Source organism: Opisthocomus hoazin, chromosome 6, assembly GCF_030867145.1.
Source record: "Opisthocomus hoazin isolate bOpiHoa1 chromosome 6, bOpiHoa1.hap1, whole genome shotgun sequence".
Lineage (NCBI taxonomy): Eukaryota > Metazoa > Chordata > Aves > Opisthocomiformes > Opisthocomidae > Opisthocomus > Opisthocomus hoazin.
The window spans coordinates 47,522,438-47,538,836 of NC_134419.1; the positions used below are offsets into that span (position 1 = coordinate 47,522,438).

The 16,399-nt window shown below is 38.7% G+C and overlaps 2 protein-coding genes across 6 annotated transcripts in view; one reads left to right on the forward strand and one right to left on the reverse strand.

The window, feature by feature from the left end:
- Nucleotides 1–2,400: 2,400 nt before the first annotated feature.
- On the forward strand, nucleotides 2,401–10,694 carry SYT15 (synaptotagmin 15). Its single transcript, XM_075424117.1, is given in 11 exon segments — nucleotides 2,401–2,497; nucleotides 5,342–5,367; nucleotides 5,370–5,411; nucleotides 5,413–5,543; nucleotides 6,232–6,373; nucleotides 6,910–7,167; nucleotides 7,169–7,231; nucleotides 8,056–8,220; nucleotides 8,733–8,849; nucleotides 9,579–9,811; nucleotides 10,574–10,694. Coding segments are annotated over 11 exon segments (1,395 nt in total).
- A 1,662-nt stretch (nucleotides 10,695–12,356) lies between these two features.
- Nucleotides 12,357–16,399, reverse strand: part of SHLD2 (shieldin complex subunit 2) — a 42,910-nt gene continuing 38,867 nt past the window's right edge. For 4 of the 5 annotated variants that reach the window (XM_075423010.1, XM_075423009.1, XM_075423007.1 and 1 more), the window contains 2 exons: nucleotides 13,145–13,260; nucleotides 12,357–12,529 (listed from right to left, as the gene is read on the reverse strand). In XM_075423010.1, the coding sequence (XP_075279125.1) occupies nucleotides 12,357–12,529; nucleotides 13,145–13,260 (289 nt within the window). Of the gene's footprint in view, nucleotides 12,530–12,917; nucleotides 13,261–16,399 lie in introns of all 5 variants that reach the window. The other variant, XR_012764252.1, reaches the window with a different exon arrangement.

Here is a 16,399-nt window from a genome sequence, read left to right on the forward strand (position 1 = left end):
TAGCACGTATGATTTTGTAGTTACAAATGGAATTTATGTGGGCGTTTAAAGGCCAAGGTTTTACTGTAAGAAGTGAGACCTGGACATGCACACTGAAAAATGTATACATTACATTACAAAAAATGCACCAGAAATGTATTTCTAGTACAATATCTAGGTCCACAAAACATTAAACTCTCAGCTTACTCTCAACTGTTCCAGAGATTAACTTTCTCTGAGAAAACAAAATTATTTTTCAAATCTAGCAGGTGAAAAACACAACTGAGTAAATACCCACAGCTTCAACGGAGAAGCAGAGAGTGTGAGTCAATCCTGGTCAAGGCTGGAATGTGCAGAACACATATTTGATAAGGCAATACTAAATACTTGAAATGAATAGACTTGTTCAAATGCCCAAACTTAGGCCACCAGTCTCTCAGGACATTTCCAGAATTCTCTCTGATCCAATAGTGAAGTTACAGTATGTGAACCTGGGCAGATCAGCATTGTTTGATACCTGAACCTAAAGCTGGGCTTTTAAAACAATGAAGGAAATCCTGCCAGCGGCTGGCTGGAAGCGATCAGGACCATAATCAGACACACAGTGGATGCGAAGAAACATCCTTCACCTGCTGCTATCCTATCCTGCGTGCTGGAAGCAGACACACTCAGACACGTGGCAAGCACCATCTATATGTTTGGTTTATACTAATTATAGTTCCTTCAAGGGTGGTAAATGTATAGGATGAAACAGGGAACCTGTAAAGAATTAGGGTGAGGAAGGAGGTTAGTCATCAGAGATAGAGGTATAATTGTGTTCCTCACATCGTGTATTTATTTCGATTTCGCACTGGTGCTAGAACTCAGCACAGAAAGACTAGAGATCAGGGAGTTTGAGGGGCAGCACAGAATCAAAACTGAAGCTCCCTGCTCAGCAACTTTGCTATGAATTCTTTCCAGAGGTACCTGGAGAAGGTGAGAGCTGCTCCTCCCAGCTCACCCCATCCTGCCCACCGCCGCACGGAGACCGGAGCTGTCTCAGCAGACAGTCATTGCTTCCCAGCTGCACACTTTTCACGCCCCTCCGCACCGCAGCATGGGAGACGGCACATCTGGCTGGGAGCGCTTTAACCGTTCAGTGGGGTTCTGTAAAGCAGACAGATGTTCAAAGCAAACTTACTACTCCTCACATAGACATAAAAGTCAGCTCAAGAGAGAACACTATTAGAAAGCAGACAGTTGTTGGTGTTGTCACACAGCTCAAAACTTTCAGTTGTCTCAAACTTTCTTATAGAGGTTATACTGACAAAGTGCAAAACTGCTGAGCAAAACACCTGTACTTCGGTATTACCACTAATCAGTGTAGAAATAAGAATAGCAAAAGCATTTACTATGCAATATTTATTTAGTAGCTAACTACGTTAAAAGTGCAAAACTGAAATATATGGAGCTTTTTCTTTTTAAAGTGATCTAAATATTTCCTTCCTTATGGAGGACTCAAAAATTAATAGCAAAAACTAACCACACCACACCTACAGCAGGACATTTTAAATGCAATTAGATGAATTCTAAGATTCCACAGAAACAGGTGATATGTTATGAGAATCCTACTGCTTTAATTCCTACGTGCTTCTTTGGCTTTTAGATTAAATGGCACTATGCAAATGCATGCAATAGTTGTGAACAGAACAAGCGTGTAAAATACAAACAGTATTAAATTTGAGATATAGATTCTCATCATACCAGCTAAGAAAGAAGCAAACATTAGCAGGCAAGAAGTAGTGGAGGTCAGTAATTTTGTTAGTAAAGGCCTGTTTTATATTTATTACACTTGCAAGAGGTTGAAGGTGTGTGGTTTATATTTATTTGTAAATATATCTATAATATTATAAATAAGTATAAATATTAATATATAAATATATAATATATATAAAATTTATATGCATTTATAAACACAAATAGGAAAAGCTGTAATTACAACCATCTAAGCAGTGTGTTCCTTTGTGCTCGTGCATTTTGTGAAAAGTTCGAAACAAGTGCACGCCAGTTTCTTGCCCACCTGAAGTTTCAGCATTAAGCTATTATTATTGAAGTCTGTTTGTACATGAGCATAATCGTAGTTTTCAAAGTTCTCTCACACAACCAGCGCTGCACATGTATTATCAGGGCTGACAGGAGAGGTACCCAGCACAACAGCTGCTTCCAACCTGTCCAAGGGCTGCCGGCGGTTCCCCGGTCCCCGCTCGCCTGGAGCCGGGGTGAGGCCGCACTCCCCCCGCTCCTTCCGCCGGGTCGGAACCAGCCTCAGGAGAAGCCGTCCGAGGACTGTTCTGCTGTCAGAGGACAACTCGGCTCTGTGAGCAGACAAAGCAAGTGCGAAGAGTTTATCCTCCACGCCAGATAATGTATTTGATACCGTGAATGTTAATAAAACTGAGTATTCATATAGGGATTAAAGCTTTTGATGGAGAACGGCCTGGTCGTAACTCTAAAAGGCTTACTGCAAAGTTTAAGAAAAGTTTGTTAAAAGCGTATCATCAGACACTACACAAAAAGGGATCAAATCCCAAAGGAGACAGATGATGCTTACCAACATGTCTCTGCGCTAGGATAAACCTGGTACCTCTCACCGGCGGACAGTCCCCCAGCACAGGCCCCTTGGGGATGCAGCAGTCCCTCGAGTCTCTTCCATCTCCAGCTGCCATGATACTGCACCACAGCAGAACACAACACATCAATTTCTCGTGATGACAGGTAGTTGTTTAAAAAGATACGTATTTTTTCCCTGCACACAGTGGATTCACCTTATTTCAGTGGCTGATTTTTGTGACTAGTGGTATATTGTGCCTAAGTTAGAGGTTCTGTTGCTGATCTAATCAGATAGGTTGGAATAAAAGCGAGCCAAATTCTTCTTATTGTCATTAAATCATAGGTAGCTTTACAGAAATGGGTAAAACTTCACCTTATATCTACCACTGTATAAAAAATAAAAAAACAGAATTTGAGCCAATGGCAGTGGGTGGGTCATAAATATTTATCATTCTTTAGTAAACAAATTCAGTACATTAAACTCATTAACAAAGATTGAAAACTCCTTCTCTTACTCCAAAATTAGCGCACAGCTGCTGTACTATGTATTGCATTACAGCTCACCCCAGCTTACTGTCCTTAATGGTAAATGGCAACAAACTGGTTACGGGGGACCACAGGACTGCTGCTGAGAACATTGAAACTTGGGAACGGAGAGGAAAAGTTAATAGCAGAGTCCTGCTGAGCTTGCTTAAAATGTTAACCTTTAAGATACCTATGCAAACAGTAAAACCACCAGCCACATAAACATCTGTGGTGTTGATAGCATGCCTGTATGAAGTGAACCGTTAATTTCTATTACTTTCACGAGCATTAAACTAAAGCATCTTTCTGCATCAGGCCTTCTAAGCTGTAATCAAATGGCAACCTGACTGAAGACACACATGAGCATGCCCTACAAAACGAAGAGGAACACACAGAATTCCCACACTCAGGACTGCATTTGTTATGCATTTTCCTATACTGTGCATTCTTATGAAAGAAAATTAAGTTACCAGTGTAGCACAACCAGACTCGGCCTCTGTATTAATATTAACTCATAACAAACAAGTCCTTATTTCTGGTTCCTCAGAATAAGTCTTCTACTAATACTATTGTACTAACAGCCTGGCTAAACGCTGCCTAAACCTATCCAGCCCACGTACCGGTTGCAAGGCCAGCCAAGTGCCTGTTGCTGTGGAATAGCCATGGGCAGGATGGTTGCTCCATGCTGCTGGAGACATGAGTGATTATACAACTCAGGGGGAAGCAGCCAGCCAATTCTTGCAGAGAGCTATGGCAACACAGCTGGAGGGGAGCTGCAAAAATAAGTTGGCTCCTATGACTGTACCAAACGCAGGAAAATGAAACAGAATCAGATAAAGGCCTTTGAGGCACTATGGCCAAGTTCATTTTATAGCACAAGGTATTTAGATAAGCATTCTGTACCTGAAGGACATTTCGCATCACTTCTTGCAATGTGGCAACAGTGAAAAACGTCAGTAATACATGTATTTGCAACTCACTTCCTACACTCTTTATAGCTCTAATCAATGAACTGTATCAAATTAGTTTTGAATTCTTCTTCAAAACTACTACTAGTGTTGACAATATTTTGTGCTTGCATCATCTTTATTCACTTGTACATCATACAGAGGTGGCTAACTGCAAGGTATTCACCAAGCGCAGGCAGGTAAAAAGGAGAAAGGAATGAAGCATAATCACAGTATCCCTACCTAAAAGCAGAGAAGGGGAAAAAAAGTCAGTACCAGCTGCGAGAGAGGGCCAGGTCGCTTTGTTGCTTCGGCTGCAGTACACAGTGCTCCGCTGATCCTGAGCCGCCTCCCGTGGCTGCAGAGCAGCCAAAGATAATTCTGCAGCTTGGGCTCATTTTCAGATAGAGGATATTCTGGCAGGATCAGTTCTCAGCTGAGACCTAGTAACATCTTGATGCATCAGTACTAGGTTAGTGTTAGGCCAAGGCAGGTTGTGTATAAGGTACACTGCAGAAATGGTCTTTCCAGCCTTTTACTCTAGCACACTCAGCTAACCTGAGAAAACAATGAACTGAGCCCATTATCAGTTGTCTACCCTTGATCTAGTGAGCAATTCTCACAACAGAATTCCTCAAATTCATATTAAAGACATTTATTAAGTTTTCAGTTTATTAGTACGAAAAAACAAAACCCAAATTATACAAGATTTGGTTTTACCTGAAGTAATCAAAATTCAGGAAACAGTGTTTAATGGATACTTACATTTGACTTCACAGATCAGGAAACACATGCGTCCTTAGAAAGATAACAGCTCCGAGCTTTGCCTTGTTCCTTGTGCCAGGATCTAGTCTCAGTTCAACACAGATGAAGAGCTGGAAGAACAAACCAAACCAAAGTAATGGTACCTTTTGTTTTAGGTGCTCCCGGGTTTTCTTTTTCTTCTGACAGCTCTAACACTTCTGCCATGCTAAGCTAAATCCTTATGCTAATGTAAAATAAGAGCCCAGACAACTCCTTTGGTTTTGGGCTATTTTCCCTGTCTGTAGTCTCTTACATTGCAGTCATTGCCAGCATATCTGAGCACTTGCTAATCTCTCACTGCTGGTGTTGTACATCTTCAGGTGTTGCACCATGCTATAACCAAAGACAAAAACGCACACGAGTGGCATGTTTAATTTAAAAATCATTTTAGGATGTAAATCAAATAAATTTGTCAGCTTTAATATTCCTGTCTACCCCCAAAACGTACGTAACTTTGATCCTCCTATGACACTTTACGTGTTTCTGTGTCTGAACAGAACAAGCAGCTGCTGTTGCTGCAGGTCTATAATAGGAGGGACCCTGTTACTTGTTCTCATTGCAATCACTTGTATACCTGCTCTGGAAGAAATTTTGCTGCCTCCGTTCTTGTGAAAAGCTCACTAGCCCTGCTAAAACAACAAACGCAAATGCCATTTTTCAGCATCACTCAACTCCTGAAATTCAACTAAAAAGCACAAGGTATAGATTTTTGGTTTGTGTTTAAAGCATACGCTATTGGCAATTTATTTCGACTTGTCAAATCTCAAATAAGTGGGTGATTTAAATATATGCATGTACAGAAATAAATGAGACCCTTAGATTCTATGAAAACATCAGTCATGTTCTGTTTTGTTCCTTTATGAAAATAATACTTTCTGTAACTATGAATGCAATGATTATTTCTGATTTATGGAAGTAAGGTAATACATTCAAGTGCAATTGGTGCATGGATAGGTTTATCTGTTACCTAGATGAACTCAGCCTATGCTCCAGATTTATTCCTGGTGGTCTCATAATGAGGCATCAGAGAACCAAACAACAGGACTTCAGTTCAGAAAGGGGACTTTCTTAGAAAGTTAGTTACTGCAGGGCTTTGGGGCTCTAAAACAAGCAACTGCAGTTAAAACTTCCCTTCCTTTGAAAGATCAATTCTAAAGGAGAAGGGAAAAAGTGAGGGATCTGTCTGAAGAATTAAGATCTGATGTCCCGCGCTAGACCTTTAGGCATTATACGAATAAAATAAATTGCAAAACAACAGGTATTTATCATTTCTACCTATGCATCTCTGTACAATTTTTATAAAATTGTGAGAGAAAAACTTTTTGCTGTTACCAAGCTTGGTTTCCATATTTAATCCAGAAGAGTCAATAGCTGTTGTCTTGAGCAGATCCCGAAGCGTTCCGTTTATCATTCCACCAACATTGCACAGGCGAGACTGGATTAACCTGACGAACGCAGAACACACTTAGGAAGACGGTGACCCCTACGCGATTCCTCAGTCCAGGCCATGGTCATCATTCCATTCTTTGGTTGTGGCGCTGCAAAAACAGGACAGTTAAGGGCACTCATTTGAAGGATAACTTTCTTATTATGAATCATGTTTACTGGGGGCATACCAGACATAGCGTTACACAGTACAAGCCCTAAACACTGTATGTATATATATGTATTTATATAGAGAGAGAGAGCAACTGGGCCAGAACGTACCCATTCTGGTCCCACTGCTGTAGGACCATGCACAGGACAGACAAAGCAATCTCTCCTTCTGTGTTTTGTAAAGGCCCAACATAAGTGTAACTCAAAGTATCTGATCGCTGTCACCAGGAACAGCAGTGATCCGTTGCAGACTGCAACAACAAATACCCAAAACTATCAAGATAGTCACAGGAATGAGAGAAAGAAAACAGAAGTGGTGCAGACTACAGCTACTCCCCCAAATCTGAAGGAAAAGGAATTAAAATACCAAGTTTATTAACAGTCCTTTTTTGCATAAAGAGATTCATGTGATTTCCCTAATACAGCAGTTGTTATAAAATGCCTGCTACGGTCTTGAGACTAATCTGAGGCTGCTTGGTTTTTATTTCACGAAGCTGGAGCTTATGTTGTAGGGACCATTAACCCTGAGCTATATGAGTTTCCTGAAGACAGAAGTGAGAGGGATTTTCCTGAGGGCAGCATTGGCTGCATCTGGTTCTCCATCAAATAGGAGCGAGAGTCAGGGAGGCTCCTCTTCTCCTTGATCCAAGTCAGAAAGCCGCAGCCTCCTGCTGAGTCCTGTAGCTCATTTCTGAAAACCTACTTGCTGCCCAATGAAAGAAGCTACTTTGCAGTCCAAAACACAATGCCAAACCCTTAACACACGTTTTGATGAAAACTTTGTTTTTCAGGTACTTTTCCTTTTGATGAAGCAGATTTTTGTTTGTAAATATTGACTTGTCAAACTACAGTACATGTTTAGTGAAAAATTATTTTCTAGAAACTTCTACCAAGATACAAGTCGTTTCCCCTGGAAATAGGATTTGTTACTGGGGCTTTTGGAGATCCTGGGCTACGCAAGTCTGTGGCTCCAGAACTGATCTTACTTGTGGTCTGCACCAAAGTTGAGGATTACGGAACTTGCCCTCTGAATTATGAAAACTCCAGTTTGAACTATGGCTGAGCAGTTTAGCCCAGCAGCTCCAGAAGTCCAGGAACAACCTATACTGAACTAATGCTTTCAGAGCTCTTAGCTTCTTTGCTGTGGAAGTAGGCTAGAAAGTAGAACTCATGAGATGTCTGGTACACTACTTTTATAGGTCTATAAAGCTGGGAGCTTGGCTCCCTATGCCAAGAGGCTTTGAGCAGGTGTCACAAGACAAAAGCTTTAAAACCAAAAAGGTTTGCATTTCAGACAACTGAAAAATTAACATTTACAGATTTCTAAATATTTGTGTCTGGAAGTGAACGCATCATATAACACTAGATCTGTAGGAGTCAAAAACTGCCGGCTAACTTCACATTTTTCAAATGAACTCCTCCTATTTTAGCTTGGATCTTCAGACTTCTGCTTAGCTAAAACTTCAGGCAAATCAAAAAAGTGGACTTCAAATAATCAAAGGAATTCTCCACCTACCTTTAACACACTGAAAAATTCTTCCTTTGAAGTCATTCTAGAGTAGAAAAGTCTCACGTGTTTTATAATTATTAATATTTTCTTCCTTTTTCTGTACAGGTTTTCAGTAAAATGTTGCTCCAAAGGACTCTTTCGGTTTATCATGTTGATAAACAGAAGAAGTATGATCTCCTAGAACAAATTATATTCCCATTGAAAAATGAAACATTAACTGATAGCAACAAACTAGTCGTATGGAGAGATCTGGAGAAAGAAAACTTGGAGGTGTGTGATACCAGGCTGCTTGGATTGTGGAGCCTCTGTCATCTCACAGGTACTGGAGGAGTAGAGCTGAAGTAGTTGTGTCAAATACATGAAATGCAGAAGTATTGATAAACACTTGGAATCAAAGTTCCTGTCTTACCAGCCTGCAGATCTATAGCTGTTGTATAGGGATTATCCAATGGCTCAGAACCAGTGGCACGAGTTAGGAGACAGTTACATACAACACCATCTTTTGTTATTTGCTTCTGTTTTGAACTAGAGCAGGAAAAAAAGCAGAAGTGGCAAGGCAATAGGCATCACCTGGAAGAGACAGGAATTCAAAGGTTGAGGGAGGCTGATTAATTGGTTCTGTCAGATGTCACAACAGCATAAAGCCATTACAATTCACTCGTATGCCTTGGTGTGGCAGAAACCGATAATATGCAGAACAACTTCGCCCCTCCCCCCTCCATTTGTCTGTGCGAAGAGAGAGATATTCAGATATATTTGACAGCGTTGTTCGGCTTCCAAAGCCTCCTTCTGAGTATGGTGATAACTAGTTCTCCCTCAGCTACGATGACAACCTGGGCCGCCTCACTGCAGTGGTTCTGAGGGCAAGGAGATCAAGGCTCCAGGAAGAGCGCCATGCTGTCAGTAAGCATGATTTCCTCCCTGCTATCAGCTCCAGAATTCCTTGCGCTGAGTGACTCTGAAAAGAATAAACAAACATCCGGATGATTTAACTGGAGTGGGAACAAGCCATACTTTGTTACTGGGGTAATTAGATTCTGATAGTTCAGTTCTGCTATGTTTTGGGTTTGTTTCATAATAAAACATTTGTCTCATGTCATCAGTAGCATTTTTTTTCTCCTGCTTTAATACAGTGAGCAACATCCCCTTGCTGCCCTACAATCCAGAGCAGGTGGCACTTCAGAGGATACAAGAAATACATATCAGAGCATAAAAAATGTGACACCTTCCTCAATACTTCCCATTACTACTGACAAATACAGGGATTTCTAAAGCTCTGTAATTAATCTAGCATGTGACTTCATGAAAGTACAACCCTATCAAATGACAGCAAGCAGCAATTTACCACTATTTTAGAACAGACATGAATAACAGTTACATTCTTGTTCTAGAGAATAGGATCTTCGAGAACAAGCCCTAACACTACTCAAGCAGAGCATTTATTTATATTCCCTTGTGGATCATTCTCTGCCTTACTTTCTCTCCCACTTAGAATTATACTAGTACTTCAGGAAGCCTAATGATCACTGCCATTTGCACTACTCTATCTTTTCTCTAGGTGAGGAAATGAGACCAGATGGATTTACTTGATAATTGCTTGCTCCTAATATAACTGTGCTTTCTAAAAGCAGCAGCTTGCTGAAACTGAGAGGGAGCAACACGCATCACAGGTGATAAAGGATCAGAAAAGCTCCTTCAGAAGCAATCTCTATGCCAGGCAGAGGCGCAGAAAGTGCAATGGCTTCCTGTTTGAAAGGCAGGAAGAAAAGTCCAAAGTAGTAAACAGAAAGCAGCAGTACCCAGAAATTTTACAACTAATTACTAAAGTGAAGATAGAAACCAAAGAAACTATAGAATTACGGTAAATTTCATAACACTGAACTATTGTGTCATGTTTGTAGCTTGGATTCTAAGAGTGAATGCTGTTAAACAAGAGTCAGAGTGGTGATATGAAAAATCACAAGAGGAGAATGAGGCAGTCAGGTCCAAGTCAGCTGGAGAGAGCTAACCACAGGACGTAGAACCTGGTGGTTAGCCACACGCAGCTCACCAGTCCAGATGGCAGGATTTCCACCCAAAGTTATCAAATCATGCTAAAGAGACCAGATATTGACAGGATGTAAAACAATCCTTCAGATTTCTCCAATGTAACCCATGTCCAGTTTTCAAGAATCTTACTAAACTCTAAATGGTCCTGCAATGTTTTCACTCATACAGATCAGCATTGGCACTAATACCTCATTTAAATCCAAATGCTGAAATTGTCCTTCACTTCAACGTAATTTTAGGCATTAAATTCACATTCTAGAACCAGACATTACTGAGGAAAGCATAGTTAGAATACAGTAGAAAAGGCACAGAAGCTTAGGATTTTCCCCAAGGTGATGGGTAGGACAATGTCATCCTGTTTTTGACAGGTCACAAGAAACTAAAAAAGTGCTTTTACAGAGAGGTGAAATTCAATCATTAACAGTCTCTTGAATTCTCCTTTTACAAAGCTGTGATTTTTCCATATTATCTTTGGTACAATTTATGAACAAGAGCAAAAGTAAGCTTTCATTCTTCATCATCAGATGAGGACACTACAATTAGTCTCTTCTGTGACTGATTCCTGTTGCTCTAGGCTCAACACTGGGGAAATTATCATTCCTCTAAGACTCTGCAGTGTTTCTGTTGCAGAAGTGGCTAAATATGGAGATGTTTGTCCTGTCATTCGCACCCGATATACACTGCAGTGGTGCTAGTGTTGAGCATAGTTTTTGGTGTCACTCTGCTGTCTTTCTTACACCAATGTCAGGTATCCTGGTACAGCAGGAAATTGATTTTGGTGGCATAAGATCAGCATTTCTATGCTCACTGACAAAACTGTCAGAGTGTTTCAGAGACAAACATACTGAGAAGTTATTTTATCACAAGATGGCTAGGAATCAAATCAGAAGACTAAGTTTATGAGAAGCAGAGCTTCACAAACTTGTTTGATCAATAGAATCTGACCAGATTGATCAGTACGCCAGTAGTTAAATGCAGAAATAAGATTAAGTGACCTTGTGAAACTTCAGCTGAGCATTCATTTCTTCAAAATCATTAAATAATCCTTAGGATTGTCTCTTGCTGCCAGACTGATCAGAAACATTAATATCTTCCCCTTTATTGGTACACAAGACAAGACATGGCTTACACATAGCTCTAACCAACATAATTAAAAACCCAACAGTCTGAAACTGCTTTCACATGAGATACAACTTGATTTATTCAGTTTTGAGAACAGTTCTGTGTTTGAAGCCTGAGGATAGCAGAAACAGTATGTGGAAACAGATTTCCTAAATGAGACCAGTGCAGGTAAAGATCTGCAAGGATTGAGCCAGAGAGCAAATATGATTCATACCCTACAGCTTCTACCAGTCTCAGTAAGAGGCACAATCTGTATCAGAGATATAAAGATCAGTATCTAACTAATCACTTTCACAGCATTTATATCAGAAAAATACTGTTCTTTGTATTTAATTGCTTTTGCAGAGTAATAATTATGAGACTGTTAAGTGTATCCTGATAGTTTATGCAGTCAGGTGCAGTCACCATTCACTCAGTCTTTTACAGATAAAAATCACTAAGACTTTCAAAAGAATTAAATTAATTTGTAAGTCTGATCAAGTTGGGAGACCATTCTGCAGACCAGTGTTCAACTGATTAAATTGGCTTAAGGTGATTAAGTTTATTTGCCATATTTTGCTGGATAAATACAGTAATGTTACAACAATAAATAGTAACAAAATTACAAAAATAAATACTGCAACAATTAAATAATTTTTGGGTCCATGAAAACGCGCCAGTTTAAACTGTATAAAACATCTTAAATTAGTGCAACAACTTCTACACAAAATTAGATTCAATAAGACAGTTGTTTTACAAAAGAAAACAATAGCAGCAAAATTGTTGAGGGTAAATGGCAGAAGCTCCGCTGTTAAAAGGAGGAAAGCAACCACAAGAGCAAAGCAAGCAAAGACGTAACCAAGTTACAGATGAAGTACAGAATAAGACAAACAAATCTCCTAAAATAATATTACTGAAATGTGGCTGTCTTCCTCTACTGAGCCATATATATGGAAAAATTCAGTCTCTTAATCCTAGGGGATTTTCTGGGTCAAAAAAGAAGACAGATACCCAAGTTAAAAACATATGTATAAAAAATATACTCTATGACAATTTATCAGTATTACAGAAGGAGTATATACTATTAGCAGTATTCCATACTAGTCCTTTTGAGGTTTTTTTATGTAAGTTAAAACCAAAATACTTTCTTGTATTTTTAAAAAGATTTGCTTCCTTGAGCTAATTCATTGTAATTCTGTTTGCCATCTGTGGGTTCCTATGGTCTCTGTCACTCGGTTATCGCAGAGGTCAATGCTTCAAAGATCAGGATGAAAATTTAGCAGATGGAAATCCTTTTGCAAAGGATAGCTGTTTTCATCTAAGACAAAATGGCTCCGAATGTCCAACAAATAGGATGCTTCTGTATCTGCTAGCAGCAAGTGACACAGATCTGCCACTATTGTGCTGTAGGTTATATCCGAAGAGGGCACTGCAAGAGAGAACAATCCAATTTACTCTTTGTTTTCATAATTTCACCTAGCATTTAAGTTCTACCTCCATAAAACCTGCACTGAATTATTGGAAGTGTAGCTAAACATCTGAATACAAAATTAACTTTTATTTTTAGTATCTTTTAAAAACAATGTGCTAAGACTTTCTCACTAAACTGTAACCCCTGTGAGCCATGTAACACACCTCTCAAACAGTCAAACAGGATGTATCAAGGGAAGCCTGTCTAAAACACTGCTCAGTTATTTACATCATGAAAGCATGTCAGCTATTTCTAAAAACTGCCAAGAGATTCTATTTTGCATATAAGGAATCCGTTTAGTTACTGAATACTTTGTTATACTGAGTAAGTGTTCATAGCATCTCACCTCTTGTTCTTGCTGCCTCAACTCTGAACTTCTGAGTTTGTCAGATAGCAACTGAAGTGTTCTCTTTGAGGTTGTTGGGTGTTTTTTGTATGTCTTGTACAATATGAGCAATCATCCTGTATCCAGAACAATCTCATCCCAATTCTAAGTTGTCAATCATTAAAAGTTTTACTTCGATTGTGAACTTCACTGACTGTTTCTTTCACAAGTAATTCATGAAACAGTACCTATTAATCTGTTCAGACAGTCTGCAGGAATATTGAGGAAGATTTTTTCCATCAACTCAGAAACCACATGAACACAAATCTCGTATCCTCCATCTTCTACTGTCATCAAAGCAGGTCTAGATCAGGAAACAAAAGATTCTTGAAAGTTAGCTGCTGGTTTTTTGATCAAAGAAAATTTCTGTATGAAAGTAATACAATGTAATATTACCCTCCAAAATAACATCAAAAACTAGAAAACAGAAAATCTCTATGCAGTCATCTCTATCAAATCTGTAGATTTGGAATGAGTTTGAGATATATACACCGAATTTACTACTCAATGTTAAAATAACTTCTAAAGCTATCAAGCCTTACTTCCAGACATGTGCAAAAAATGATGCTTCAGCAGTGGTCTTCTGGAAGACAATGAGAACTGCACTGTTATAAAATCAGTGTTATGTCACTTATGGCTTTGAACTTTATATATTTAAAGTATAGATGTTAATGTGTTAAGTATATGTACCCACAAATATACGAAGGGTACATAAAAATCTGAAATGCAAAGCAGGGAGACAATCTTGGGTGTATCACTTGGAATTGTATCATCTGTAGCAATGTCACCTACTATTGTCTTCTTAATATACTACTCCATAGCCACTACATAATACCAAGATAGCATCTCTTGTACTATGACAAATATCAAATGGCTTCACATGCCACTAAACAAGTAAAAATCCCTCCTCTTCCTGGAAACTATTTTCTACATAGGATATGGTCAATAGTATTCCTATTAGGTCTGAAACGAACCTGGTCCCACAAGCACTGGTCTTTCCAAATTTTGCTGTTTCACGATTCAAAAGTGATACTAGATGACAAGCAACCATTAAGTGATCCATTTTTAGTACAGGTATTCCCTGTATTTCAAGCGTTTGTCTTTCCAACCTGTCATTATTGATGCCATACCTTTTATTGCTCCCACAAGTAAGTCCTTGTTTTTGTTTTTTTTTTGCTGTGCTTCTGTGAGATGATACCTTAGCAGTCCTCTATAGTGATGTTCAACAGGTAGTTTCTGCTTGAGTTCAAGTTTCCAATTGATTTCACTATGCCTAATTGTTTATACAGCTGATGCAGCTTCTACCTGACATATTACTCTTCAACTGCCCTGAGACTATTTACAATTTGACTTGTAACATTGGCACCATGACAATCCTCACACTTTTTAAAAAATCCGCACCTTGCTGATCAAAGCAGGGTGCAATGTTTGCATCCTGACCATCCCACAGAAAAAACTAAAATAGTAAACACCAGGACATATCACAATAATGTAAATCCTGATTATAGCAATATTGGAATAGTACCAAAACAGTACATGTTACATAAGGCACAATCACCTTCCATGCAGAACTTTTCAGTGGGAGGCGCTCCCAACAGCATAAAATGTGCTTACTGCAGAGAGGGCAGAAATGAAAAGAGCAGCAGTCACTTCAAGAGTCTGCACTGTCAAACAGGACAGTCAGCCAGTGCTACAGTATATTGACTACTGGAGAGTGTTAGGAATAAATTTAGTTAGCATGATGCAGAATATACCTAACAGTACTAATTTGAGTGCCTGAGGGGCAAAGGCAAATGACTGCAAACATGCCACTCTCCCAGTATGCAAATTTGACTTGCAGCTGTTAATCTAAAAGCTACTGCTAAATTTCACAATCTTGACTGAAGTTATCAAAAGAGAGAAGAGAACTCCACATCTGATTATCTGTGAGATTACTTACAATCTGTTAATTTAGACAGAAACCAAAGCCCACACTATTTGTAGTTGTTAAGGACTGCTGCCCAACTTCATGAGAGAAAGCTTAACAGCACACTTTACACTCAGCTTCCCAAATAATTGTGGGCAATTGCTATTTTAGCTTGAAGAAATGTATTTTGGTTTAGACAACTTACACTGAAGGACACGAAAATTATTATGACTACCAGAAATACTAAGTTAACATTTTGCAAAGAGCATAATTAAATACGTTTGCCAAGAAATGTACTAAAATGTTGCACAAATTAAAACTTTCAAAACCATGGGCAAATGTGGTCTACAGATCTAACTTGCAAATGAACTGATGCATTAGGAAAGATTAATTTTTCTTCATTCCTGGTTATATGTTAACTACCTGCTTCTGAGTTCATGCTCTGTTCTCAAGGTCATCTAAGTCTTCTTTCAGATAGTTTTATTTACTTCAACAAGAGTGAAGTGTCATGATGAGAAAAAATTCAATGCAGCCTTCAAAAGAGCCTAACACTTAATTTTTCTTTCACTAGCACCACAGAAAAAGCAATTGTGGTTAACTTTATTCCTTAGATACCACTGATAAATTCACTAATATGGTGAATTTAAACAATTGTAAAACAGTTAGAAACATATTTAAGGATATAACTAAATTTCACTAAAGGCATATGTAGTTCTACTAAAATATTCCTTAGAGGCTACTTAGTAAATAGTCTCTAGTAACTGTATACAAAGCTGGTGAAGGATGCCAGTGAAATGGGCTTTTCCACTAGTACAGAAGGTTTTGAATCAATACTCATTGACTACAAGTATCTAGGAATCTCCTATCTCATTACTGCACTGTTAAAGCATTCATCTTTTTAAGTGACAAACACTCATTGGCATAGGCTGAAAAATGAATTATCTGAAGGGAATGCTACCATCATACCAAATTCCAGCGAAAAGACACTAGGAAACAAAGTTTGGGCAAAAAACAGATAGAAACAAGGACTTATCTGTGATATCTGAAATCTAGGAGGTGAGCTCTGAAATACGAGATTTTTTACTTGGCTTAGTTTTTGTGATTTCTAGCTTGATATTCATATTGTCCTAGCTCAAAGAATATGGAAATATTTATATACATTATATGACTGCACTTCAGTATAAGATTCTAGGACTTTCTGCCTCGTTATTACTGCTACTGTTAAAGTGTTATTATGGTATCTAACAGAAAAAGACAGCTATTTAATCATATACAGATGCATTTATCTTAAGCTTGTGTCTTCAGCATCTGAAGCAAAAGATGAGCTTCATTACAATCACAGCAAGTCAACAAAACTGAGCACCTACATTTCAAAGGAAAAAGATGATAGGGGATGACTTCACTGACCTACAGTCTTGAACCCTGAAATTTTAAGGCTATGTAAGTCTCTAAAATACCAAGATCCTGTCATAATAGCTATTTTCATATCATGTCTATTTCAGATCTTAAAAATTAACAATCTTAAAGTAAAAAAATT